The sequence below is a fragment of the Myotis davidii genome, unplaced genomic scaffold (genome assembly GCF_000327345.1).
Source record: "Myotis davidii unplaced genomic scaffold, ASM32734v1 scaffold281, whole genome shotgun sequence".
Taxonomy (NCBI): domain Eukaryota; kingdom Metazoa; phylum Chordata; class Mammalia; order Chiroptera; family Vespertilionidae; genus Myotis; species Myotis davidii.
In genome coordinates, this window is record NW_006293784.1 from 2,265,336 (window position 1) to 2,291,834 (window position 26,499).

At 35.8% G+C, this 26,499-nt stretch overlaps 1 protein-coding gene across 2 annotated transcripts in view; it reads right to left on the reverse strand.

Moving 5' to 3' along the window:
• Positions 1 to 26,499, reverse strand: part of SLC38A6 (solute carrier family 38 member 6) — a 61,226-nt gene that overhangs the window by 7,028 nt on the left and 27,699 nt on the right. For both annotated transcript variants that reach the window (XM_015566470.1, XM_006767646.2), the window contains exons 6-12: positions 17,727 to 17,805; positions 9,012 to 9,094; positions 8,475 to 8,533; positions 4,217 to 4,282; positions 3,925 to 3,978; positions 2,035 to 2,114; positions 1,590 to 1,690 (exon numbers count right to left, since the gene is read on the reverse strand). In XM_015566470.1, coding sequence (XP_015421956.1) covers positions 1,590 to 1,690; positions 2,035 to 2,114; positions 3,925 to 3,978; positions 4,217 to 4,282; positions 8,475 to 8,533; positions 9,012 to 9,094; positions 17,727 to 17,805 — 522 coding nt within the window. The remainder of the gene's footprint in view (positions 1 to 1,589; positions 1,691 to 2,034; positions 2,115 to 3,924; positions 3,979 to 4,216; positions 4,283 to 8,474; positions 8,534 to 9,011; positions 9,095 to 17,726; positions 17,806 to 26,499) is intronic.

Sequence of the window (26,499 nt, forward strand, 5' to 3'; positions counted from 1 at the left end):
GCCAGCCAGGGGGGTTAGGCAGAAAGAGACACAGTAAACAACTGGCAGCTGGAACTCCCAGCCTTGCTGTGTCCATGATGGCTCCAGATTCTCAGATGTAATCTTTCACGACCTTCATTTGCTCTTGGCCAACAGGAGCATCGTCCTTGGTAACTGGTAATAATTTTCCATTCCTACTTCTCTCTGTATATACACAATCAGTGCCGAGAAATTGCTGCAATTCCTTAGGACCGTGGTCAGCAAACTCATTAGTCAACAGAGCCAAATATCAACAGTACAACGATTGAAATTTCTTTTTGAGAGCCAAATGTTTTAAACTTAAACTATATAGGTAGTTACACTGTTATTAACTTAATTAGGGTACTCCTAAGGCTTAGGAAGAGCCACACTCAAGGGGCCAAAGAGCCGCATGTGGCTCTCGAGCCCCAGTTTGCCGACCACAGGATAAGGAGATAAGATACTGTAAGATGAAGTACCCTGCTCAAGGTCACGTAGCTAGTTAGAGCAGAATAGTCATTTAGATAATATTTGTTGGATTTAGAAATCCATACTCTTTCCACCAGGCTTAGGAAAGGTAGCTATGCAAGTAAATGTTCTCCAAAATCTTGTCAGATGTGGACAAACTCTGAGAGAGAAGCAAAGGCCCATTACAAGTCATCATGGATGGCTAAAACCTGAAGCACGCACACAAGGCTATCAACTGTGAAATCAGTCATAACAGCTAACTATCACCAAAGTAATAACAGTCATTTACTTGGAGAGTTGTTACAAAAGCATTCATAAACTGAGAAGTGTACTGAAGTGTCTGACAAACTAAGTATAATTTGTTATAATGTGTTTGTTCGCAAATTAAACAAGAAGCATGTTTGCAAATTAGAGAGCTTACAGATTTTAAGATTTTATTCTAGACTTTTAAGTTTTACTTTTTCTTGAGGTTCTCATCAGAAGAGAAAAAAACACATACCAAGCAGGCAATTTTTCAAAAATAAATACAAGAAGTATTTAATTTATGAATTTAAAAGAATCCTTTTAAAAATTATGAATGTCCTGAGTCATATGACTTGAGGCTGAAGGCAGAAATATCTGACATGTAAGCATACAACTATAGTTCAGTGTAAAACCCTTTCCCTTCTCAATTTGTTCTTCTGCAGTTAAAATAGCTGATTCTCCCAAACTGCTGAACTAGTCTCATGTATCGAAAATAAGATTCTAAAATATTTTTTAAATAAATCATTATTGTACAATTTTTCTTGAAGAAAGACATTAATCCCAAGGTTTTATTCAGTGTTTAAGAAAATTTTCATATAAAGTTATTAACCCTGAACCTGATTCTTTATAAGAGAAAGAAAATCAATTCTTTAGGGCCCATAAAGCCACACAGTACTACAGTGAATTCTGGTACCCTGAATAAATTAGCTTACTAATGAAAGGCAGAAACAAAGTTCACATTCAAGTGTGAGATCAACTAGAGCAGCGGTCACTAACCTTTTGGACCTCATGGACCACCAGTGGTCCATGGACCACCGGTTGGCAACCGCTGAACGAGAGGACAATCTATTTTTTCACCTACAATTAAATGATATACTTACCATAAAAAGTGAGGTACCCAAAGAGTGCCGATATAAAATAAATGAGGAAACTTAAAGCAATTGCGGTATTGGTTACATTCTGCATTCTTTTCTTTGAAGGGCTAAAAGACAAAAATGGCAAAAGTAGAATCAGTGAAATGATTTATATCTATAGAAACACTCTCCCAAGCTAGACAAAAGGGTTCCTTAATTTAAGACCTAATTCATTAGTGATTATACACTAGAATTCCTGATTTAAAATTACCACACAAAGATTATGCTTCCAGGAAACATTCTCAATTTGGACAAAACTAACTCTCGGTTGTTTCATTTTGTTTTAAACTAACACTTAGAATCCCGTGATGGGAAGAAAGAATTCATAAAGGAGAATGTCATTCAACCTGAAAGGCCTAGAAGTAAAAGATCATATTTAATACATTTAAAAGAATCCAGGATCCTATGGTACCTGTGAAGTTCACAGTATATGGGCAATACTGAGGTATGGCAGAGAAATGAAAAAGCCATGGTTGGTATCGCATAAGCACTCTGAAAAGAAAAAAAGGACAAAATTACTAAATGCTACTCTGTCGAAACCACTACTTCATTTGACAATAAGCTTAGTTCTAAAAAAAAAAATCAATTTGGTTACATTCACTTCATTTTTCATAAATTGTCTCTATAAAATAAGATTGTGTTTTTTTGTTTTGTTTTGTTTTAAGAGAGACACAATTATGGTCATCAGCAAATCTTTTCTCTGGTAGATGGAATGCTTGTACTAGCCAGATATTTCTTGGCTGGCTTCTATATCATGTTACTTTTACTACAACTGCTGTTGCTCGTGTATCATTTGGGTAAGATAAAAATAACTTATGTGAAATAAGTAATATTTAGGTAAGATTCAAAATAATAACATTTAGAAATAATCTTAATTCTAATGTATGCATTAGAAAATTTAAATACAACTTTCTTCTGTAAGCAGAAATAATCATTAATGCTTTTGAACCTGCTTTTACCAACTCAATCCAAGGTAATATCACCAATTTAATCTAAGGGAATATTGCAAATATTAATCACACCTCAGCATCTTTGCCTATGTTCTCTTTCAATGGGAATGAACATGATTTATTCTAGACAGGAAAATTTTTGGAGATCCACTGGAATACACAAATATAACTTTAAAAATATCAGAATATTTAAGAGCCACAGGTCATTACAAAGCAAACAAAAGTTACCAGCTAAATGAAAATACTGTCTCTACAAAATGATGGTGATGATTTACTTTCTTTTCTCTACTTTAAAATAATTTTCCCCTTACTAACTTCAGGCTCTTCAGCAAAAGAAGTTCCAGATGACTGAAGACCTATCTTGGGACATAATGCCTCCTCAAATATTTGAAGGGAATTGAGAGGAAGGAAAGCTGTAGTGTTTCCTGAGACTGGATTAGGGGAATGAGACTTTAATTCACAAATTCTCTTTCATATATTGCTCAATTTCCTGGCTTGTCAATTACCCGACCTAGATCTTTAAGGCACACAGGGGCCTTTACCACATAAGATGTGGTAACCTCCCTTGGGGGGCCAGAGAGACATTTCTCGTGTAAAAATTGCGGATAAAAGGGAAAGTTCTGCATGGAGGAGTTACTGCACTGAAATAGTACACTGACAGAGTTGTACATGAGTGGGGGGTTTCTAGCATCTGGAACCTGAATTTCAGGAGAATCTAAAAGTGTAGATTAAAAAACAACTTATAGCCACAGGGAAGACTAAGCTCTTCCAGAATGCTAGAGATCACCCGTCTCCCCTGTAGGTGCCAAGGGCTCTTGCAGGCATTGTCAGTATCGGAGGCTCTCAGAGAAAGCAAGGGGACCTGGTTTTCCAGTCTCCACTGAAGGCATCATAAATTTCAACTGTGGAATGTCTGCCAGAAGACCTACTGGCAGTGTTCAATTGCTGGTCCAATGATGAGGCTGTTTAGCTGCAGACCAAGGTTTTACTCACGAGGGAGGAGTTTTTTATGTAATTGGCTATTTAGCTTTACAAGTCCAGAGGGCAACAGGAAGTCTGTATCCACAGAGGACCTTATTGGCCAGACCAGACTTTTAGTAAATCTGTTCTTTTAGGCAGTTGCCCATTTAAAACAGGCTCCATTTAAAGGCATGCCAAAAAAAGGTGGCTGTTTCATAATAGGCCACCCTGTGTTAAATAATATTATTCTTCTGGTAGGCAACCCTATACTTAGCACTTTCATGAAAATTAATTAGTTACAGGTACAAAGACCTAAGAGACCCTGCTACACAAATCTCTTAAAACTTGAAATGTGAAAAATCAACCAAAGTATCTGTTAATAACTTACACACCTCTTTGGAGAAATGAAAGAGCTTTGGTTTACAATCATCTGTAGCATTTGAAATCTGTTTAAGAGGATTGAGGGGAAAAAGAGAAACCAACAGTCATTAAAAGTCAGAAAGCATCAACAAATATGATGAATTTATTATAACTAGGCTTTCAAATAAAAACATTTCAAAATAAAGTTCCAAAATGCAAACTAGTCATTACTTTTCCATTAGGGAAAAAAAGATATTAGCCTGATTTTTTCTTTTTAGCTTAAAATAAAAAGAAAGAAACTAAAAAGAAAATATAAAATATTACCTGGAAGTACTGCTCTATACAATTTAATGTCAGAGGACAAGGGATGGACCATTTTTTAATGACTATCTGTAAGAATAAGTAGAATCAACAATCAGATTATTTCTTCTAAAATTCATGAAAAGAAATTATTTCAAATAGGTCAGCATTATTTCAATTAATCTAACACCATGCCAAACCATATCCTAGCCAACAGAAGATTCTTGGATAGTATAATTTTCCCTTAGGGTGGGGCCACCTATGATGAGGGTGAGGTTGGGAGCTGCCTATCCGTGTAGTGGGGATCTCCCTCATTAAAGACTCAGAGTACTCTCAAGTAAACTTTCAAAACTCCAATAGCATCAAGGCATTTAAAAAAAGCGCAACTTAAAATGGGAACACAATGTTTTTAGTGACAATGGTACAAGAATACGGTTATTTGTGGACCTGGCATCAGTGGCAGATGGAGAAATAGTAACAGCTGTTTTAGAAATGGCCACAGGCAGAAGTGAATAGAGAATTTATGCAAAGGGTGAACTTGGAGATTTCTGATATATAAGTACTATCCCTCCTTGCTTTTTTCAAACTTATATTACTTTCAGCGAATGTGGAAAAAAACTGGCTAAGAATAAAAGCACAGAGCTAGGGAATTCCAGCTGTTAAAATTTAAATTTAAAAAATAAAAATAAAAAATCCAGAGGGATGCTAATTTCCAGAAATAATCCATAAAAATGTTTCATAATTTTACTTTTCTTTCTTTCTTTCTTTTTTCCCCCTCAGGATTTTACTCTTAATTGTGGCCATCCTGTTCCTAGACCTAAGGTTGTGGTTGTGTCAACATTGCCATTGTTGCCCTTGTTTCAGGGCACATAATTACTCTGTAAATATTTGCTCTAGGCTGAAACCCAGCATACAAAGGGGCAAGGGAGAATAAAGGGAGCGTTTGTCCTTTGCAGGAGACCAATAAGTAAATACTGCTCCTATTCCTATTCCTATTTGGTATTTATCTAGCTTTGGATTTAAACTAATTCAACCAAGATTTTATATAGTGATAAAACGAATCTAAGGAAAACATATACCTTTAGGATTAAGTTAATGAGTAAACTAAAGAATGACTCTTAATTAAAACCCTCCCCAAGGGGGTGGGAGGGGGAGAATTATAAGGGTAAACTAGGAAAATTGCTTTGACATTTCCAGATATGTTTTCCATATGTAATAAAAATGAATGGTCAACTTACCAAGAGAGAAGAAAAAAATCAAAAGCAACAATCTCACCATCTTTTTCTTGGTATGTTTAAAAGGGTAAGGATGGGTAGGGTAGAAGCTAGCTAGTCTCTTTAGCCCTGCTCCAGTGGTGGTGGTGGCAACAACAACCATTATGGTGCATTTGTTGTGTACCAGTACTGCAATAAGTTGATGTGTGAGCTACCTCATTTACTTTCTCAGCTGTTATCACGAGGCTTGCAATTCAAAATATTGAAAGCAATGTTCCAAAATGCAATATAATCATTATTTTTTCATTAGTTAGAAAATATCATTAGCAACCTGATTTTACATTAACATAAAATTAGTTACTAGAGCTAATACCTCTGCAGAGATCCATCCCAACCCCAGGCCTGCGCAGTGGGCTGGGGTTGTTAGAAGTGATGTCCTACACACCAGAAGGAAGGGCAGGGATGGGGAAATACCCAACAGCCAAGAGTGACAGGCAGTCCTTGCTCAGCGAAGACAGAACATGGTCAGGAGATAATCCCAGGAGTTAAAAAGGCAGGGGAAAGATGACCAAGTATTTAAAATACTTTCCATTGCACAGAAGGCCCCTTTCACTCTTCTCCCAGTCTTCCCCCTCTTTCAGTGCTCAGCTCACTTATTTCCTCCCACATCCTTCTATACTCTAGCTCTCAGTGAACTTTAACTCTTGCAATTCTTACTCTGAAGCAAATAAATCAATCCTTATGTATTGCCTATATTGTTCTCTATCTACTTGTTTTCTAATAAATTTATCTTATCTCATCTACATAATTGACTGACCCTTAGAGCTGTGTCCAGGTTAAACTCCCACATGCCTAACACAGTGCTCAGCAGAAGGAAAGCATCTGACTAAAATCCTTTCAAATAGTTCACTATTTTGATTTACCACTTATTAAAATATTTCTTAGAATACTAATCTGTACTCCAGACAGAACTTTTAGAAAGACTGGAAATACATTTGTGTTCTAAAATGGACCAAAAAAGGTAATCCATCTGGTTACTGTCATTCTAAGCCACTGCTAAAATAAATATTTTTAAAATTTTTAGGTATTTCAGAGGGAGCAAAATTTTGTTAAAATTTTTATGAAAAATATGGATGTGGGACAACAGATAAAATTATAGGTTTTGATCTGCTTTTTTGTAGAGTGTAATTTAAGAGGATAAGTGTTTTCTTGATTTTTTTAGTGTAATATAAATGGTATACAGATTTGCAAACACATACAGACAAAAACAATTAATGAAAAATTGGCATTTTTAAAAATTTGGGGGGAATTATATACATGTGCCTTTTCCCTAACCACTATGTATCCAAAACCTAATACTTAGAGACTCTAAAATAAATATGCCAATTAAAAAGGGTATTTCTTAAAAAATACAGTGTCTTCATCATCCCATTGTAGACCAAATTGTAATTGTGCTCACAAGGAAAAATCTGAGCAGATGGTTTATAAAGCAGTACAGTAAATGCAGAATAAGGGTATTTTTCCATATGACTGCTACACTAGAAACCTGCATCAAATTAAAGAGTATCTGCAATGACAAATGAGTACTGTGAAAACTATGTACAACAGACATATCATATGAATACATTTCACCTGCTTCAAACTACTGGCTAGAAAAATCAAACGAATCCTACCGATGCAAAGTTTGGGACGCCAATCATCTGTGAGGGAAAATTCATTGTTATCTATGTTAATTCTCTCTTAATATCCATATGTTTATTTGCATACACAGGCTACTCCTAACAACGTAGATGCTTCTCAACAATCAAATTATGATGAGAATATTTATTGTTTCCCTCTTCATTGTGGGGTCTAAAAAGTGTGTGTTCATGGATGCTAACTAAACTTATTGTGGTAATCATCTTACAATATATGTAAGTCAAGACATTATGCTGAGCATCTTAAATTTATACAGTGCTGTATGCAATTATATCTCACTATAACTGAAAGAAAAAGTCTAAAAGAAAGTGTATGTTCAATTCACTTACTTGTAAGATATAAGTCATACACTTTGAGGGGGGAAGACAATTTTGATAATTCAACAAATGATTAAATGTAAACACTGTTAAGTATTTTTCGTTTTAAAAGTATTCATTAAAGTATAATTGTTTCTGTACACAGAAACCAGCGTCACTTCCACTCTTTAAAATAATCTGAAGTTGTTTTATCTTTGTGTCCCAGAAGATCAGTTTAGACTAAGTTAAATGCATCTTAGATTGTTTGACCGCACGGAAATCTGGCTATGCAATATGATTTAACGACTGATGTATTATCTTGCTCTTTTGGGTGGCATTTTTTTTTATTCATTTCTCATTAGTAAGGGCGAGTTTAATGAAGCTTATGATTTTAAAAGTTTAATCAAGTCATTTAAGCATGTATCTTTTAAAAAGATTATTTTATAAATAGTAAGTTTACCATCTGATATTTTTCCTAATTTTTAAATTTAAGAAAAAAAAACGTATTACACAGGTGAAAAAAATATTTCTTTGCAGGAGTATTTTTATGAGAACCTAACTATGCGGAATAAACCAGACCAGATACAATTCAGACACCCCAGTTCTTACTAGATCTCAACAGTTAAGCCCCAGAAGCTCTTGTGTCATTAATGGAACAAAGTTTCATAATTAAGATAACTGGTATCAAACTATTTTACAGATTAGAACCAGCCTGATTCTCATAATTGAATACTCCCCCCCACCCCCACCCCCCCACACACACTGTTGTACAGAAATAAAGTGATTATACAACCTACACAAAGAATTACACTCCATCTAAGGTTTTAACAGAACGGTGTGCTCTCCTTTCTAATTAACCACAAGTGATACTGAACTTGAAATGCTGGTCCAGCCATGCCTTTTTAAAATAGATAAAATGAAGGAAATAATTTTGTGAAACAAAAGTGCTTTGAATAACACACTGAAATAAAATGGGATACCTCCCCAAAACAGAGTTAAAAGAAAAAAAGGCATTAAGACAATGAGTTCAGTTTTAGTGAGGAGATAAGCAATACACTATTATTTTAAACTTACCACAAGAGCAAAGAACACCATAAAGAAAAATGATAAACTACTTGTGTAGCCAAGAAAGCCTGTAAAATAACAGTAAAAATAAAAAACAATTTATAAGGAAAATGATCCTAATGTACAGCTAAAGCTATACATCTTGGGCATGTTTTCTATTACAGTGCTTGGTATCTGGGGCTTAGGACTGAGAATAACAACATTCCAACTATCTGTCACAGATCATTTATGTAGCTCTGTACGGCAGAATTGGAACTGGCTTACCACTAATGGTACACTGTAAGGAAAGGCTGCCCTTTAATGTTCCACTGTAAAGATTTTATTTTAGTGGGGCAGACAAAATACTACTGCAAACCAAGTAATAGGTTAACTAGACAGGGCTGAAGGCTGAACAACCTAAAATAAGTCCAAGTTCAAAACTATGCACAACCACCACCCTTCTGCTAAAACTGTGTACTGCGAACTTCCAAAGCCCCTTAATATTATTTTCTTTCTTTCTTTTTACTTTATTTTAAACAAATAATGTTCTCTTCAACAAAGACTTACCTATTTTAGGAAGAAGAGCAAGAGGAAACACAATGACAACACAAATGATTATTAGTAGTGTTTGTTCATCAAGATACCAAGACCTATTAGAAAAAAAATAGTTCTATTTTAGGCGCAGGACTCCAGTGTTTGTGTACACGTACACACACACACACACACACACTTACAAAAAGCCTACTTCCTTTTGTTTAGATATGTTCTTGTGGGACCCTAATATTATTATTAATGAATTTACATTTAAGAAATGTATCAAAATAATGAGATGCCATTTCAAGTACCAAATTAGCAAATAATTTTAAAAAATAAGATAGGCAATGTTGGTGAGGAGTAATGAGTGTACAAAACTGGTGAAAATAATAATAAATATTGGAAAAAAAAACCTAATACCATGACAATTTAAAAATAAATTATGGAACTATGGGATACTCATAAAAGATCACTTCATAGATATAATAATGAATATTCAGTAAACATAATAAATATTTACAGCATGATTATAATTTTGTGGAAGAATACAGATTCATTAAAAATGGAAAGGAATTGCAATAAATCAATAGACATTATCTCTAGGCGGTAGAATAATGGGTAATTTTTCTTCTTTGTAGTTTATAGTTTTCAAACTTTCAGGAAAGTACATGGATTATCAGAAAAAAAGTATTAAAATTTTCACAAGTCATTAGAATGTTGAATTAGAAAAGGTAGGTTAAAAAGTGGGATGGTATATTTAATTATTTTAAAAAGTGGATGCACATTTTTTAAAAATCAGAAGGATATACTCAAAATACAAAAAGTAGATATTTCTGTGTGGTAACAATATGAGCAATTTTATTTTCTCCTTGTTTGCATATACGTTCTTTTAATTTTTCAATATAAAATATCTTATAAAAGTTTTAAAAAGTTAGAACAAATTTCCCAAGACTTTAATACTAGAGACTTTAGTATGTAAACAACAAACAACTTATGAAAGAAGTATACCTAGTAAATACACATGAAGAAAAATCCAATGCAATTAAAGAAATAATGAGGCTGTTGAAATTAAACTAGTAAATTTATTTTTTATTTATTTTTAAATGTATTTTTATTGATTTCAGGGAGGAAGAGAGAGAGAGAAACAACAATGAGAGAAAATTGGCTGTCTCCTGCACGCCCCACACTGGGATTAAACCCACAACCCAGGCATGTGGTCTGGCCAGGAATCGAACTGTGACCTCCAGGTTCACAGATGAATGCTCTACCACTGAGCCACCTGGCTGGGCACTAAAATTATTTTAAACATAAAATCTGAAGATGTAGCATAATTGGCCCTTCATATGTTGCCAGTGACTTTGTCAATCTAGCTCCATCTCCTGGAAAAACATTGATAATATGTAGCAAGAACAAAGCAAATGTGGTAATTTAGTCTCAAAAATAATCTTAAATATAAAGAATTCTATGTGCATGAAGCTATGAATACATCATTATAGTATTAAATAGCTGGGGGAAATCCTATATATCCAACAATAGAAAAATATCGATAACAGCATACTCAATGGGATATTAAGCAGCTTTTTAAAAAGACAATTTAGGAGCCCGGCCGATGTGGCTGCTCAATGGTTGAACATCGACCTATGAATCAGGAGGTCAGAGTTCAATTCCCACTCACAAAAATTAATTCAAAATAGATTAATGACTTAAATGTAAGATCTGAAACCATAAAACTTCTAGAAGAAAACATAGAGGGAAAGCTCCTTGATGTCTTAGCAACAATTTTTTGGATATGACACCAGAAGCACAAGCAACAAAAGCAAAATTAAGTAGGACTACATTGAACTAAAAACCTATATAGCAAAAGAAACAACAAAATTAAGAGCAATCTACAGAATGGGAGAAAATATTTGCAAACCATATATCTGACAAGGAATTAATATCCAAAATATATAAAAAAACTCATATAATTCAATTATAAAAAATAAATAAAAAATAATCTGATTTAAAAATGGGCAGAAAAAAATGAACATCTTTCCTAAGAAGACATACCAATAGCCAATGGGTACATGAAAAGGTGTTCAACATCACTAATCACCAGGGAAATAAGAATCAACACACAATAAGACAACACTTCACACCTATCAGAATAGGAATCACCAAAAAGACAAGAGATAAGTGTTGGCCAGGATGTGGAGAAAAGGGACCCTCGTGTACTGTTGGGATTTTAAGTTGGTTCAGCCACTATGGAAAATAATATGGAAGTTCCTCAAAAAACTAAAAATTGAACTACCATATGACCCAGCAATCCCACTTCTGGGCATATATCCAAAGGAAATGAAAAGATATCTGCACTCCCATGTTTATTGCAGCATTATTCACAATAGCCAAGATATGGAAACAGCCTAAGTGTCTGTCAATGGATGATGGATAAAGAAGATGTGATATATATAATGAAATATTATTGAGCCAGGAGAAAGAAGGAAACCTATTATTTGTGACAACATGGATGGACCTTAGGGGCATTATACTAAGATGAATAAGAAAGAAACAGACAAATATTGTATATCACTTATATGTGGAATCTAAAACATCCTAAACTCATAGAAACAGAGAAGAATGGTGATTCCTAGAGGCTGGGGGTTAAGGGAACCAAGATGTTGGTCAAAGGGTACAAACTTGCAGTTAGAGATGAGTAAGTTCTGGGGGTCTAATGCACAACACTGTGATTACAGTTAACAGTACTGCATTATGTACTTGAAAGTTGCTAAGAGGCTAACTCTTAAATGTTCTCACCACAAAACACAATGATAATGATGTGACATGATGGAGGCATTAAATAACACCACTGTGGTAATCATATCTATACTAATAAAAGGGTAATATGCTAAATAGACCGGACATCCATCCAGACATCCTTCTGGACAAAGCCATGGTGGCAGGGGCCGAGGCAGAGGCAGTTAGGGGTGATCATGCCAGCAGGGGAAAGCAATTAGGGGCTACCAGGCTGGCAGGGGAGGGCAGCTGGGGGCAACCTGTGGGATTGGGCCTAAACCGGCAGTCGGACATGCCCCGAGGGGTCTCATATTGGAGAGGGTGCAGGCTGGGCTGAGGGACAATCCCCCCCGCCATGCACGAATTTTGTGCACCAGGCTTCTAGTCTTAAATAATCTCTCAGGATTACAACATGCTCCTTTGATTTATCAAAGTCAAATAGGGATTGAGACTGTTATTTCTCGCTATGATGTGCACTGACCACCAGGGGGCAGAGAGTCAATTGGTCGACCTGTCGCTATGACATGCACTGACCAGCAGGGGGCAGATGCTCTGACCAGTAGGTTAGCGTGCTACTGGGGTCCAGCCGATCCGAACTGAGTGAAATGGGCCAGACATGCCCTGGAGCCCTCCGATGGTCCCTCCCTGGCCTGATCGTGCGCCGGTGGGGTCCCTCAACCTGACCTGCACCCTCTCGCAATCCAGGACCCTTCGGGGGATGTTAGAGGGCCGGTTTCAGCCTGATCCCACAGGCCACTACCCTTGAGAGGGTGCCAGATGCAAGACTCATGGCTGGTGAGCGCTGCTGCTGCAGCGTGAGCATCTCACAATCGGGACTGATTGGGCACGAGCCTGCGGCAGGCACAGTGGGGCCAGGATGAGCTTTCAGGCTTGTAGGAGCTGCAGGAAGCGTTGGACTGAGGGTTTCAGCCTGATCCCTCCAGGCCACCCAGAGGGACTCCACCCATGCACAAATGCATGCACCAAGCCTCTACTTGCAATATATAATTGTATCAAATCAACACCCTGTATACTTTAAACTTACACAATGTTATATGTCAATTTATCTCAATTAAGAATGAATGAATGAATGAAAGAAAATAGGAGAAAAGGTGTTCCTCTGCATGGTTTCAACCCCTAGCTTCTAACATGGACTTCATGATTCATTCACTGTGTCTCTTTTTACACCCTGATTTATGAGGAAGTCCTCTCTATGTATCTTTAATGGATACTATTGGGTACTGACAACTTCCTCTTTAACAGGACTGGAAAAGGAGCAATAGCAGAAATAGCACTGTGAAGCCTGGCCAGTGTGGCTCAGTGGTTGATGACCTATGAACCAGTGGGTTCAGTTTGATTCCTGACCAGGGCACATGCCTGGGTTTCAGGCTTGATCCCCAGTGTGTGTGGGGGTTGGGGGGACGAAGGGGGAGGTGTGCAGGAAGCAGCCAATCGATGATTCCCTCTCATCATTGATGTTTCTATCTCTCCCCCTCTCCCTGCCTCTCTGAAATCAATAAAAAATAACTAGCACTGTGAACATAACTTTCCCTTCTCCACCCTAATTCATGTCTTTAGAAAATGCAAGTGCCAGAAACTAAAGCCTATGTACACGTATTTCTAGATCTAATGGCTTGAAGCTGTGCTCTCTGCATTTTCATTCACATGCCCCTCAATTCCTGGTATGCAGGAGGTCCTAAGAGAGGACACATATTAACAATACAAATGATACTTGGCACGTTCATCTTCTCGCCACTCTTAAATAGGTAGTATCAGAGTGGAAACTTCAAAATATCCCTCACTGAAGAACACCTGGCAACTGAACTCTTAAGCTGGCAAAGAGCCCAGGGCTCTGGGCCTGAAATCTCCTTCCTCTGGGACTCAGTCAGACCCAGACAGTGGCAGCGCCGGGAGGAGAGGCCAGAGCAGCACCAAGGCCGATCCTGCGGTTAGTCCTGCAGTCCCTGCCCTCAGGAGGGTAGAGCAGCGAAGGGAGCACCTTAATCCTCAGGACCAGACTCTGATCTGTTGCCTAAAGGAGCACTTCGGAATCCTGAACTTTATAATTTATACCATTATATTATACTGTATGATGTTATACTATTTCAAATCACAATTTCACTCATCAGAGAAGCCACATGACTGCCCATAGGATTGAACTGAGGTCTGAGATAACTTCACCCCTCCCAGCAGTAACTCAGAATCAGTCACAGCACCTCACAGATCACCTGGCTCAACAACTTCATCTCATACGTCATTAGAATCAGCAAACAGACAATGCTGATCTTAGGGATAGAGTAATGGAAATACTCCCTACTCTTGAGGAGTCACTTTGAGTTTATTGTATTTTTCAGATATTGCTTCATTTTTCTCAACATTGTGCTTCTTTATTCACCTCTTTACCAGATTGGCTTCAAATTCCTAATGTAAAAAACTGTATTCAAAATATTAATTTCTCTATCCCTGCTTGGCTGCTGGTTATTAATTATTTCTTACCCTTATTAAGTTATATTCATAATGCTGACAATACAGGCAATACAGTAATGCTCAGTAAAGTTAGTTTACATTTCACATGCATGTCAGTCAACTGAATTTTCTTTCCAAGGAATATTGCCAAAGAACAGAAGTGTTTAAACTTATAAAATACAAACCAGTAAAAAGAAATCTCAAAAAGCACACATTAAATAAGTACATTTTATAAATCAAGATTTTAGATTTACCCTAATCTTAAATCTGAGAGGGAGAACAAAGAATTATCTAACAGAACTCCTGTTTTCCTACTGTGATATATAAATATACTTTCTCTTTAAGCTAACAGAATTAGAGTAAAAAGTTTTATACCTCCTGGAAAACTTGTTTGATCTGTGGATTTAATCCTGTATGATAAAAATGTTCCAACTATGAAATATAGAGTATAAATCCTAAACTATATTTCAAATGCTTTGGCATGCAGACTTTTTTCCCCCATATTTTAATGAAAACCAGATTTATTTATAAGTTGCTTTAATTTCATTCTCGAATGGAATGGAACAAGAGTATCATATGTTCTGAATTAGGATCTGACTCACATCCCATATCAATTTTGTAACTCAAATGCAAGACAACTTAATTGTGTCAATCATATTCCCTGACAAGATCATTAAATGTTAACAGAGAGCTTCCACATTTTAACAGACATAGATTTTTAAAATAGAAACTATTCTATGAAAAATATAGGTGTCTCATAATAGTTTGGTATAAGTATTATAGCTTCTGACTTCTAAAAGTAATTTTTGAAAATGGAATATTATGAACATAAAGTTTCTTTTTAATAACATCTTTGTAAAGGTTTATGTTTCACAAAGGTACATCACATCTCACAGACAACCCAGAAAATAAGCTCACTTAAAAGATCTTAACTGCAAGTCACTGTAAGTCAAACTCTAAAATAAAAGCATGTCAATATCATATTGATCTCATAGAAGAAATAGTGCTATGTAACTCTATCCAGAAATAAACTACCCTAGATAGTTAAGTAAGTTACCATATCATTTGTTTCTTAATTACTTACAGCTTTAAGCTTTAAAAACTAATGATTTATCTGCATGCTAACCAATATAATTAGTTGTATTAATTTTTTCAAAAATTTGAAATCCAAAATAAGCAAATATATATTAGATTTTAAACATTAAAGCTGTTAAATATGCAATTTTAAAACATCATAACAGAGATTATGAAAATTGGACACAGTATTTTGAAGTATATAATTTTAAAAGTTCATGTCTGACATGTAAAAGTAACATTTTTATCAATTTTCTATTAATATAAGTGAGATGGGAGTCAATTTTTATTTTTTTAAACAAGCCAGAAAAAAAAAATTAAATGGCAACTGATTTAAACTGAAGCTATGGTAAAAGTACCACTTTTAGAGAAAGAAGACCTACGTTTTAATATCAGTTCTGTAATATACTACCTTAATTTTATACGTATTTTTATTCTTCCTCTTTGCACAAACACATATAACAATAAAAAACTGTGAATATACCCGGCTGGTGTGGTTCAGTGGTTGAGCTTCAACCTATAAACCAGGAGGTCACAGTTTGATTCCCAGTCAGGGCACACACCCGGGTTGCAGGCTCAATTCCCAGTAGGAGGCATATAGAAGGCAGCCAATCAATGATTCTCTCTCATCGTTGATATTTCTCTCTCTCTCTCTCTCTCTCTCTCTCTCTCTCTCTCTCTCTCTCTCTGAAATCAATAAAAAACATTTTTTAAAATGTGTATAGAAGTGACCCAATTCAGGACCAAGGAAAAGAAAGAAAACACATGTATGACAACTATCAGGATTAACATTCAAATTTGACTCTGACCTTCCTGGCAAGCAGAGCAAATAAGAAAAAAATCATCTTTAATATAGTCACTATTGAAATTCCTTTTCTTCTAATTCTGCATATTTACTCTATGCTATCAACTTACAAAAGCACATATACGTACAATATTTTATTTGATTTTCCCAACAACTTTTTTAAGAAGGCAATATAGTACTGACAGTATTATAGCAAATGAAGAAACCTAAGTCTTTTATGGTGAAAAGAAGTTAATTTCCTGAGGCTTCTGAATATGAAATGGGTAGGACACACACCTCCTTATTCTTGGTTTAACATTCTTCATTTTACCTCATATTGCCTAGAGTTCTTAGCCCTGAATTATAAAAGATATTTATCACATAGTACTTTTGAGTAATAAAAGTTGTCTGCAATATTTTTACTGCAAGTACAAAAGTGATTTCCACATAGCTATTTATTATGGGAATTATTTATCAAAGTAAGATCATAAAAATTACAAGTAACTGTATAAAGCTGTAGATAAAAAAAGGTACTGGTGAGCATCAAATGTGATAATGAATGAGGAAACCTTGTGAACTAATAAAGTACTATATTAAGGCATAATATTTCTGATAATGAAACATCATTAAGAACTTTTTTCAACCACATTTTCTTGACAGTTCTTAGTTAGATGTAAAATATACCATACTTTTTATTAACCAATGTCACCCCAATAAATTTGATGAAAAAATAAAGAATACATACTTTCCTTATAAATATGTATTTACAGTTATCTAAGAATTCTTTCATATAAGCCAAGTTGTAAAAGCTAAAAACTACATTTTGAAAACTTGCTCTTTAATTCAGATCAAGTTCAAATATTAGAGCAAAACAACCAAATACTTAAATCTAAAAGTCTGACAGGTTGTTGTTGTTGTTGTTTATAAATTATGTAAAATAACTTGATGACAAAACAATGTATTCTGTCTTTTTAAGTTTATTTTTCTCAAAATTCCTTGTTCTATGTAGTGAAAGGAAAAGTATAATTAATTTGTTTTTCCCCTACAAAAAGAAATGAGTCAACAGTCTTTAGAGCACAGTGTTTTTAAAATAAGGAGAAAAGGGGGTGTGATGTGGTTTAGTACTGTTTATAACACTGTTAAAAAACAATCTTTGAAAATAATTTTTTAAATCATGCTTTATAATAGGAATCTCACATAAGTATGGCTGTAACTTTATCAATATGATTTATCTTTATCATGATAGCTGGCTGAAAACTGACAGCGGTTTTATCCACTCCATTCTTTGCTGGCCTTTACTCTCAGTACTTTTAGTCTTTTTCTCCATTCCCCCATCACAATCTTGCATATCCCCAGAAATTTCTCCTTTACCCTTCTCTAAGATCTAGCTCAAACCTGTCCTGCCCTATCCCACCCTCACAGACTGTAAGGGTTACATCTGGCCTTTCAAAGGGCTCGTGGCTCAGTGCTTCATACATAATGGATCACCAATGAACGTCTGCTGAGCGTTTTCTCCTCCATGACTGCTCTGCCCCTGCCTAATCTGTAAGTGTCTTGTGGGCAGAGACTATATTTGTTTTACTTCCCACTAGCTTAATAAATACTTATTGAACTAGTAAATAAGTGGACACATGTGAAGTATTTTTTCTTACCCACTATAGTCTCCAGACAAAAATTCTGAAATAGCTGCAGGTAGCTCTGTCTTAATAATTAAAAGATAAGATGACATAGCTGCAAAAAGAACAAAAAGAATTCCTGTTAGAATTCTATCATCTTTAAGATTCTATCACTTAAAGAAGAATGTATCCAGAAACACAGGTATCTATTTAGGGCTATGTAGAAGATTAACTTATACTGCACTGTCCTCAAAGATACACACACAGACACACACACACACACATATATATGGAGAGAGAGATCTATATACTGGGAATGCAGATAAATAACTCTGTAGAGAAGAATAATTGTAAATTCATTAAGTATCCTTTGCTTACATTTCAAGTTCAAGGCAAATAATTAAGCTTAAATGCTTAAGTACATAGAAACCCAGGTGATCTGGAGTCAAAATTACAGTTTCACAGAGAAATACTCTCTTTCCCCCATAGGTTAAGTATATATTGAGAAAGAGCCCTGACCAGTGTGCCTCAGTGGTTGAAGTGTCAGTCCACGCACTGCAGGGCCATGGGTTTGATTCCAGGTCAAGGGCATGTACCTGGATTGCAGGTTCCCTGCCCTGGTTGGGTGAGTGCGGGGGTCAACCAATCGATGTTTCCCCCTCACATTGATGTTTCTCTCTCTTTCTCTTCCTCCCTCCCGCCCTTCCACTTGCTCATTAAAAAAAAAAAAAAAAAAAAAAGAAAAAAAATTCCTCTCTGTAAAAAATCAACAAAAGAAATAAAAAAAAAAAAAAAAAGAAAAGAAAAGAAAGGAAGAAAAAAGAGCCAACAAGAGTATTTCCATGAAGAATAAAGAGTGTACATTAATTTTATTATTTATATACTAAAGGCCCAGTGCACGATTAAATTGTGCATGTGTAGGGTCCCCTAGGCCTAGCCTGCCATCAGGGCCATGTCCGCTGCCCCGCGACTCTGCAGATGCTGCTGGTGCCCCGCGAAGCTCCATGGACACTGCCAGGGCCCCACAATGCTCTGCCGACGCTGCTGGCACCCAGGGGGAGGGGTATGCGGGGGACAGCGTGGAGGGAGGGCCGGAGAGATGCTCCATGCACCTCCTGATGACTGGTCATTTGGTCATTACAGCATTAAGGCCTCTGGCCTTTTATAATATAGATATTTCAGGAAACACTTCACTTTCTCCCTAAACCTACAAAAACTAAGAACACAAATAAATGCCAGGCCTTCATGGCAAAAATCTGGGGGGAAATTGATTAAAAGGTTCAAATAGTTTAAGAAGAAGAATATATATTTCTCAATCAACATATTTAAAAGTAGCTGAACTCCTGAATAATTATTTGCCCTTGACCGGAATCGAACCTGGGACCCCTCAGTCCGCAGGCTGACGCTCTATCCACTGAGCTAAACCGGTTTCGGCCTGAATAATTATTATAATGCTGTGTGATCACTTAAACCTGGAGAGAGAAAAAAAGACTCTATACTACTTTGTGTATAAATTTATATGAAATAGGCAATAATTATACACACAAATATACACTCAATTTTTTAAGTAAAATAACATGTACCTATGGCAAAGTAAAATTTGGAACAGTTAAGTAAGTACCCACTTCTTTGTAATGAAAATGTACATATACACCTTTTCCAGTTTACGACCATTTGTTTTCTCCGGCAGAAGGACAGCTCTTGAAGTACAGCTTTTTCCAGGCAGCAGTACAGTATATTTCTTCAAACTCTCCTTTACTTATGGGATTGTACAAGAAAAGGTGTTCTATATTGCTTACACTCTCATAAGGAAACACTTGCTATTAATCTGGTACAGAAGGAAGGTTTAATTTTTTCCACTCAAGGATCTGAAGTCTCTGTTTATAATACTATATCTATTCCAAAGAATCATACACATATGGTGTGATAATAAAAATCATGAACGGAATTTTCTGAAACTGGCCTAGAGCTACTTAAATATATCTTGCCAGGAAAAAAAAAAAAACAACCTTGAAAACAAGGAATGCAGACTTCCTACACAATGTAATTTATTATCTGCCCATCAGTCTTTCTTGGTTGGATTAATCCAACACTCCATGGATTTCTAAAGTTTCAGACATTCATCTATTTCAGTAATTTTCTATTATTTCTTTTAGATCTTTAGCTGTAAAAAGCTTCAATGAATATGAGATCATATTTCTTTCTAATATACAATCTGTCATTCTTCCCAGAATTTCTATTAGCCTCTGGCTAATCATTTGATCACTTTTATCCTCTGTTGTAGCCTAAACTCTTTGGTTTTCAAATGGGTGTCCTATTTCATTAGATTCCAGTCTGAAGAATCATGTATATTTCAAGAAATATAAACATTTCGCTCTCAAAAAAATATCTCAGCATACAAGATATAAATATATGATAAGACAAGCAAAATACTGCTTCTTAGAGACTGCTGGTGCTTGTTTTAAGAGCTACAGAACCACAGAACTCATGACCAAGCAAGTAAAACAAAGAAAGACACTATACTTTCCACTAAATTATTTTTTTTTAACTACAAGTAAACTTTCATGCAAGGACTAGCACCTTAATATATTATATATAATACAGAAAGGAAACAAGAATATACATTAAGTGAGGAAATACATCTTCATTAGATTCACATGAAAAGAACAATCAGCTCAGTAAAGTAAACTGGAAAAAATTTTACTAGTAAAGATATGATATCAATAAGAAAGTTCACATATCCATTGATTTTTAACCAAAAGGTTCACTCGATCAAAAAGCTGCCTGTCACACCTTTTGTCTCATGTCTTCTATTAATGGCATAAGGAAGTGTTTAAAGACATCTTAGAGACAGGTCATAAGCAAGAATTTGTAAGTGATATTTGCTGACATTGATACATAGCATACACTCCTAATACAAGACACACCAATATTGTAATATAAATTAATAGCTGTAACAGGGTCATCCATAAGTGCCATGGTTATAGTTAAGTGGTTCTGGCCTACACACTACCAAAGCCAGAATTAGTGCTAGAAGACATACCTTGATGACAGGTATTCGACCATTACAAATCATTTCGTTTCACCACATTAACTAAATAGGTATTCTTTTCTCATTCATTTTAAACATAACTAATAGAATTCATTTCATGGAAACTATCATGGGAAGAAAATTCAAAAAATCTGTGAACCTAATCAAAACACAGAAGTTGAAAGTATTCTTTAAAAACCATGTGGGAAAAGCAACTCTTATATTAAGAAATGACTAAAATAGGGTAAAATTTGATTAAGCCATAGTGGAAAGGTATTAATATTGGTTGTCTAATCATAAAGAGAAACACATGAGTTGGCAGCATGGAGGTTGAGGGGAGCGACAGCAGAAACAGAGGAAAGGGGGAAGGGAGAAGTGTGAGAACAGCAGGCGTTTTTGGTTTGGGGTGCCTACTGTATGCTTGACTGTGTTCTCAGTGATCTCTAAGTTATTTCCTCGCTTAACCTTCACCACAGACCTGAAACACAGATATTATTTATTTCACAGACGAAGAAATGAAGGCACAAAGGAGTAACTTGCCCAAGCTAGGGATGGTGGAAGAAGCCAGTCTGGCTTGAGAAACTTGCACTTAACTACTCTGCTATGGGAAAGTGCGGGCACCAAGTGAAGAAATCCAGCACAGCAAAGAAAAAGAAAGTCTATCAAGAGAACCACTCCCCGGGCTGTTCTTTTTCCTTTTGTCATCAGCACTTACAATAAATTGTGTCTGAATGTTGTGTTTAACATTTGGGTTCAAAGAAATTAAAGAATTTAAACAACATAGAAATTAATTAGAAGCTTTACTAGTAAGATCACTTATAATGTTCATTTCACATTGAAATGTATTTTCAGCATAATTCATTTCATTTTCGTGAGCTGGTTTAGTGAAGTAATTAGTACAAGATTCCTCAGACAAGCTAATGAGTTTCATGGTAGGACTCTACCTAATAGGACACTATGGATGGGACTCTGCCACTATGATTCTACTGTATCAACAACTATTGTTATAGTTCAGAAAAGGAAGTTTCCTATTTCACATGTCTGAGATACAAACACTAGTAACACTATATTGAAATTTAAAAAAATTAAAATGAAAACCAAAGCCTCTTCCCACAAACTTTGTACTCTTATGGACTATTTTTCCCAGGAGATATATATAAAAGGCCTCAGTTGGAGTTTGGGTCTAAGAAATCATTAGTTTACAAAAATAATTACCTTTTTGTTAAACATTTAAAATACACATATGAAGATAAAATTACACATAGCTATTTTTAAAACAGAATTACGTTTTCAGCACTTGGAGGAAGTTCAGCAACTTCTTAAAGGATTAGTCAGCCAGCCCTAAACAGATGTACTATGGGAGGAAATAATAACTTTGCTTATGTCTAAAAGAGGTTCAATTTTACTTCAAACATGTTTTTAGTCACAGATTGCAACTAGTTTATTATATTCAACATGTCTTTCTTATTAACCAGGTGTTTCTATTAAATGTTCAAATACCACTGAAAATCTATCCCTACTCAAAATAGTACACAAACACAATCTCTCTTTTTTTAAAAGGACTTTTTAAAAAATGCTGATGATGAATCTTTCCTCAATTGTTTTTTTAAAAATAATTTTAATTGATTTTAGAGAGAAGAAGGGAGAGGAAGAGAGAGAGAAACATCTATGTGAGAGAGAAATATCAATTTCTGCGCATGCACCCTGATGGGGATGGAACCTGCAACCTGGTATGTGCCCTGACTGGGAGTCAGATCAGTGACCCTTCAGTGCCCGAGACTCCTGACGCTCAACCAACTGAGCCATATCAGACAAGGCAAGGATTTTTTTTAAAAACCCTGACAGCAATGTCATTTCCCTAATTTGTGTACAAATGAAAATCACAATATATGGAGGAACTTTCCCCCCCATAACCCTGAAAAATTTATAACTTTGTTTTACCATTATCAAGATCTTAAATTTGAATAAAAAGTGACCGGAATATTCACTATTCTAAACTCCTATAAATAAAAATTAGTACTAAGAAATGCATTATTATTAAACCTTTTTAAAGTGACATGTTACCAGTAAATATTGCTACAGGAAGTACTTGTGCAAAAGACTCCTTCCAAATTTCCTCTCTCTCCCCTAAGTGCTTCCTAGAATTTCTGAACAATATTGAGGCTCAATAAAGCTGCAGTTTGACTACAGATAATGTTACCAGCAGATGGCATTGTAACAGCGCACCCAATCCTTGTTTCCCCTGAGACAATACAAACTAGAACATCTAAAAACTTCACTATCTTACCAAAAGAAAAGGGAAAAAAAGACCAAATAGTTTCAGAATTATCTAATATTAAATCATAAATTTGAAAAACACTGAGAATTTAAAATGGTTATAGTTCTTGACTGAAAATGACCTTATTTATACCTTTCTGTTTATGAATGAGATTTAGTAACTAGGCTGCCTGAGGAATAAAAGGGCTGCTGAGTTTCTCTTAAAACTTAGATTCCCAAACTAAGGTGTTAATTGAGGCCGCTAGAATAAGGTTAGTGGGATTCGTGCCAGACTAGAGAAGCTGGGTCACTCTACCTATTTCAGGAGGTCTAGGTAAGACTACTAATGCTTAGGGTTTTCCTTTCACAATATGTAGCAGTAATTCAACCTTTAATCTCCTTTAAAGGTTTGGGGCTTTAGAGAACTAAGGAAAGAATATGTTATCCATAGTGGTCCTTCACATTTTTAAGAGCAAAATAAGAATTTAACATACACCTAGGAGCCACTCACCTTTCCACATTTTGAGTTGGGCAAGATATGAAACCAGTAATAACATCAATTAACTTTTATCACGTACTTGTAAGAGTTCATAGTTAATAGACTTCCTCTAGCTTGACTAATGATGATTTGGGGTTTACCGTTTGATTTGCAGGGACAGTTTAGCCTTCCGGGTGGTCTATCTCAGGAGTTCAAATGAATTGAAACCATGTAACTACTTACCTTGATTCTTAAGAAAAGAACTTCATTATGTAACACAGTTAGAGGAACTATATGGAAAGTACCTATACTTATTTGCTATTCCAGTTCTTAATCCTCTTACTAGTAGTATACTAAATTCAAACTCTAAGCCAGAGTTCTCTTGCCCATAACAGCATTAAATATGAAAACTTCCAGACGCTTTTCTGACTTTGTGTCCCAACAGCAACGACTCTCAGCAAACACCACTCAGGCTCCTGAGGAAATGGGCTGCTGGGGGGGCTATCTCTGGCTCTAGCCTATTTCAGGCCCTCTAATTCATTAGTGTTGGGAAGAGATCAGGAATTGCTTTTCAGTAGTATTTTACTATATGGCTCTCCATTTTCCAAAGGCAAGGGTTCCAATAATTTTAGAATAAAAGCACTGTTTAGTGAGTCACATTTTTTTCTATCATAAAGTTTAGAGATTATTCAAAAACAGATTTTTTCCACAAAATTTGTTAGGGACACATTAGTGCCCAATAACATACTTGGTGCCTGATTGGTCCTAGGGGAAACAAGATTTTCTGTGAAGTTCTGAAAGTAGATTCTTTCCTAAAGAAACTATACGTTCACTAATATATTCTGTGGTCTTCTCTTCCCAGTTGATTAACTTTCTTTTCCTCCTAAAGGAGTATCACGCCAGGTCAATGACTTTTCCTTCTTGTCCTCCATGTCTTATGCTTCCTTTCTTCCTATGAGTCTTACTTACTAAATGCCTACTATGTGCTAGATACTAAGGATGTAAGTCAATGAGCAAGTTACCTAGAGTTATGGAATCTGGAGATGTAGGGAATAAACTGGGTCTTCATTTTGCTGGTAAGGGTCTCTCTGTTCCATTTACCTCATAGATTCATCCGGGGCATAGAATCCCAAGAAAACTGAGACATGTTTAAATGTTACAAAGAATAAAAGAGTCAGGCAGCATTAATCTAAGACATAATTACCTAATCTGAAAACAGATTTCAAAATACCTTATTTTCTATTTCACATAAGATCTAACTCTCCTCAATACATTTGACCTTTTAATGTTTAAATAATTCTAAATTACAAATCATTCAATGGGCTTTCAGGTCTCTTTATATCATTTATATAATATATAAAATTATCTCTTTGAGGCAAAATCTTAGGCTTTTAAGTAGAACTTTTTTTTTAACTGTCTCATTCACTCAACAAATATTATTTATTGAGTTCCTTTACCAGAAACTAGGTCAGGTTATGAAAACACATAGTTCCTGTCCCCAAGGAGATTTTAAAATCCTCGACAGTTAATCTTTTCACAGCTTTTCAAACATTTACTATATCATAGCAGAAAGAATTAAGGCTTTAGAATAGACAGACAGAGTGGGGTTTGAGTCCTGGCTTGATTAAGGGGTAAAGGTAAGCAAGTTACTTATACCCCCTGAGCACTGATCTCTGCCTCTATAAAACAAGGGTCAGATCATCTACCTTGAAGAGGTGCAGTAAGTATAATTAAAGTGACTAGTGGAACACTTGAACGAGGTAGAAGCTATTACATTATTTTTCAGTTCTAAACAATCACTGCAAAAACTCAGACCATTTATACTAACAGGCTATAACAGAACATCCTATCTTTCAAAAAAAATGCTATCTGAATTATATTATATGCAGATAGGCATGGAAGAAGTATACAAATTCAATCTGAATCTACACACTTTGTAAGTATCCAATGAATTTTTAATTAATAACAAAAAATCCACTTTGTAGAAATAACATTAAATAAGTCATATGCACAACATATTAAAGATCCTCCTAAATAAGTGCTTCTTCTCACGCATATATGGTCTAGCTGAGGGGTCCTCAAACTTTTTAAACAGGGGGCCAGTTCACTGTCCCTCAGACTGTTGGAGGGCCGGACTATAGTTTAAAAAAAACTATGAACAAATTCCTATGCACACTGCACATCTTATTTTGAAGTAAAAAAACAAAACTTCAAAAAAAAGGCCCTACTAACTGCAAAAAAAAAAAAAAAAAAAAAAAATAGACCTCCTAACGTCAAAAAAAAAATAAATCCTAACTTGTTCTTACCTTGGTCCTCAGGCAGCAGCAGGCTCTGCACAGGCAAGCTCGTGACTCTACCGATCACACCCGAGACTGAGAGGAGGAGTTGAGAGACAGAGAGAAGGAGGGGAGTCGGAAAGTGCAGCGCACATTCCACACATGTGCACTGCGGGGCTCCAGCTGCTAAGCAACAGGCAGCGGCGGCAAAAACACCCGATGGCCGGATAAATGTTTTCGGCGGGCCCCATAGTTTGAGGACCCCTGGTCTAGCTGCTTAGGACTTACACAGACCCAGTGTATATCAATCAAGGAACTACTTCTTAAAGCTGGAGCTCCTAGTCATTAACCTCCAAGGCTCAACGGCTCCCCTAAAGTTCCAAGAACTGAGATTCCCCTTTTCTGACAAGAAATAGCATCTATGAAAGCTTTTAGACCAATAGTTGCTGATTTGTTAAAGATACCTAACAAAACACCAACTTATTTTATTTTTTTTAAAGTACGAATCTTTTTTCTTTTTCTTTTATTTATTATTTTTTAAATAAATCTTTATTGTTCAGATTATTACAGTTCCTCTTTTTTTCCCCCATAGCTCCCCTCCACCTGGTTCCCACCCCATCCCCTGCCCTTACCCCTTCACTGTTCTCATCCATAAGGTGTACGATTTTTGTCCAGTCTCTTCCTGCACCCCCCTCCCCCCACACACACACCCTCTTCCCCCTGAGAATTGTCAATCCACTCCCTTTCTATGCCCCTGATTGGGTTTGT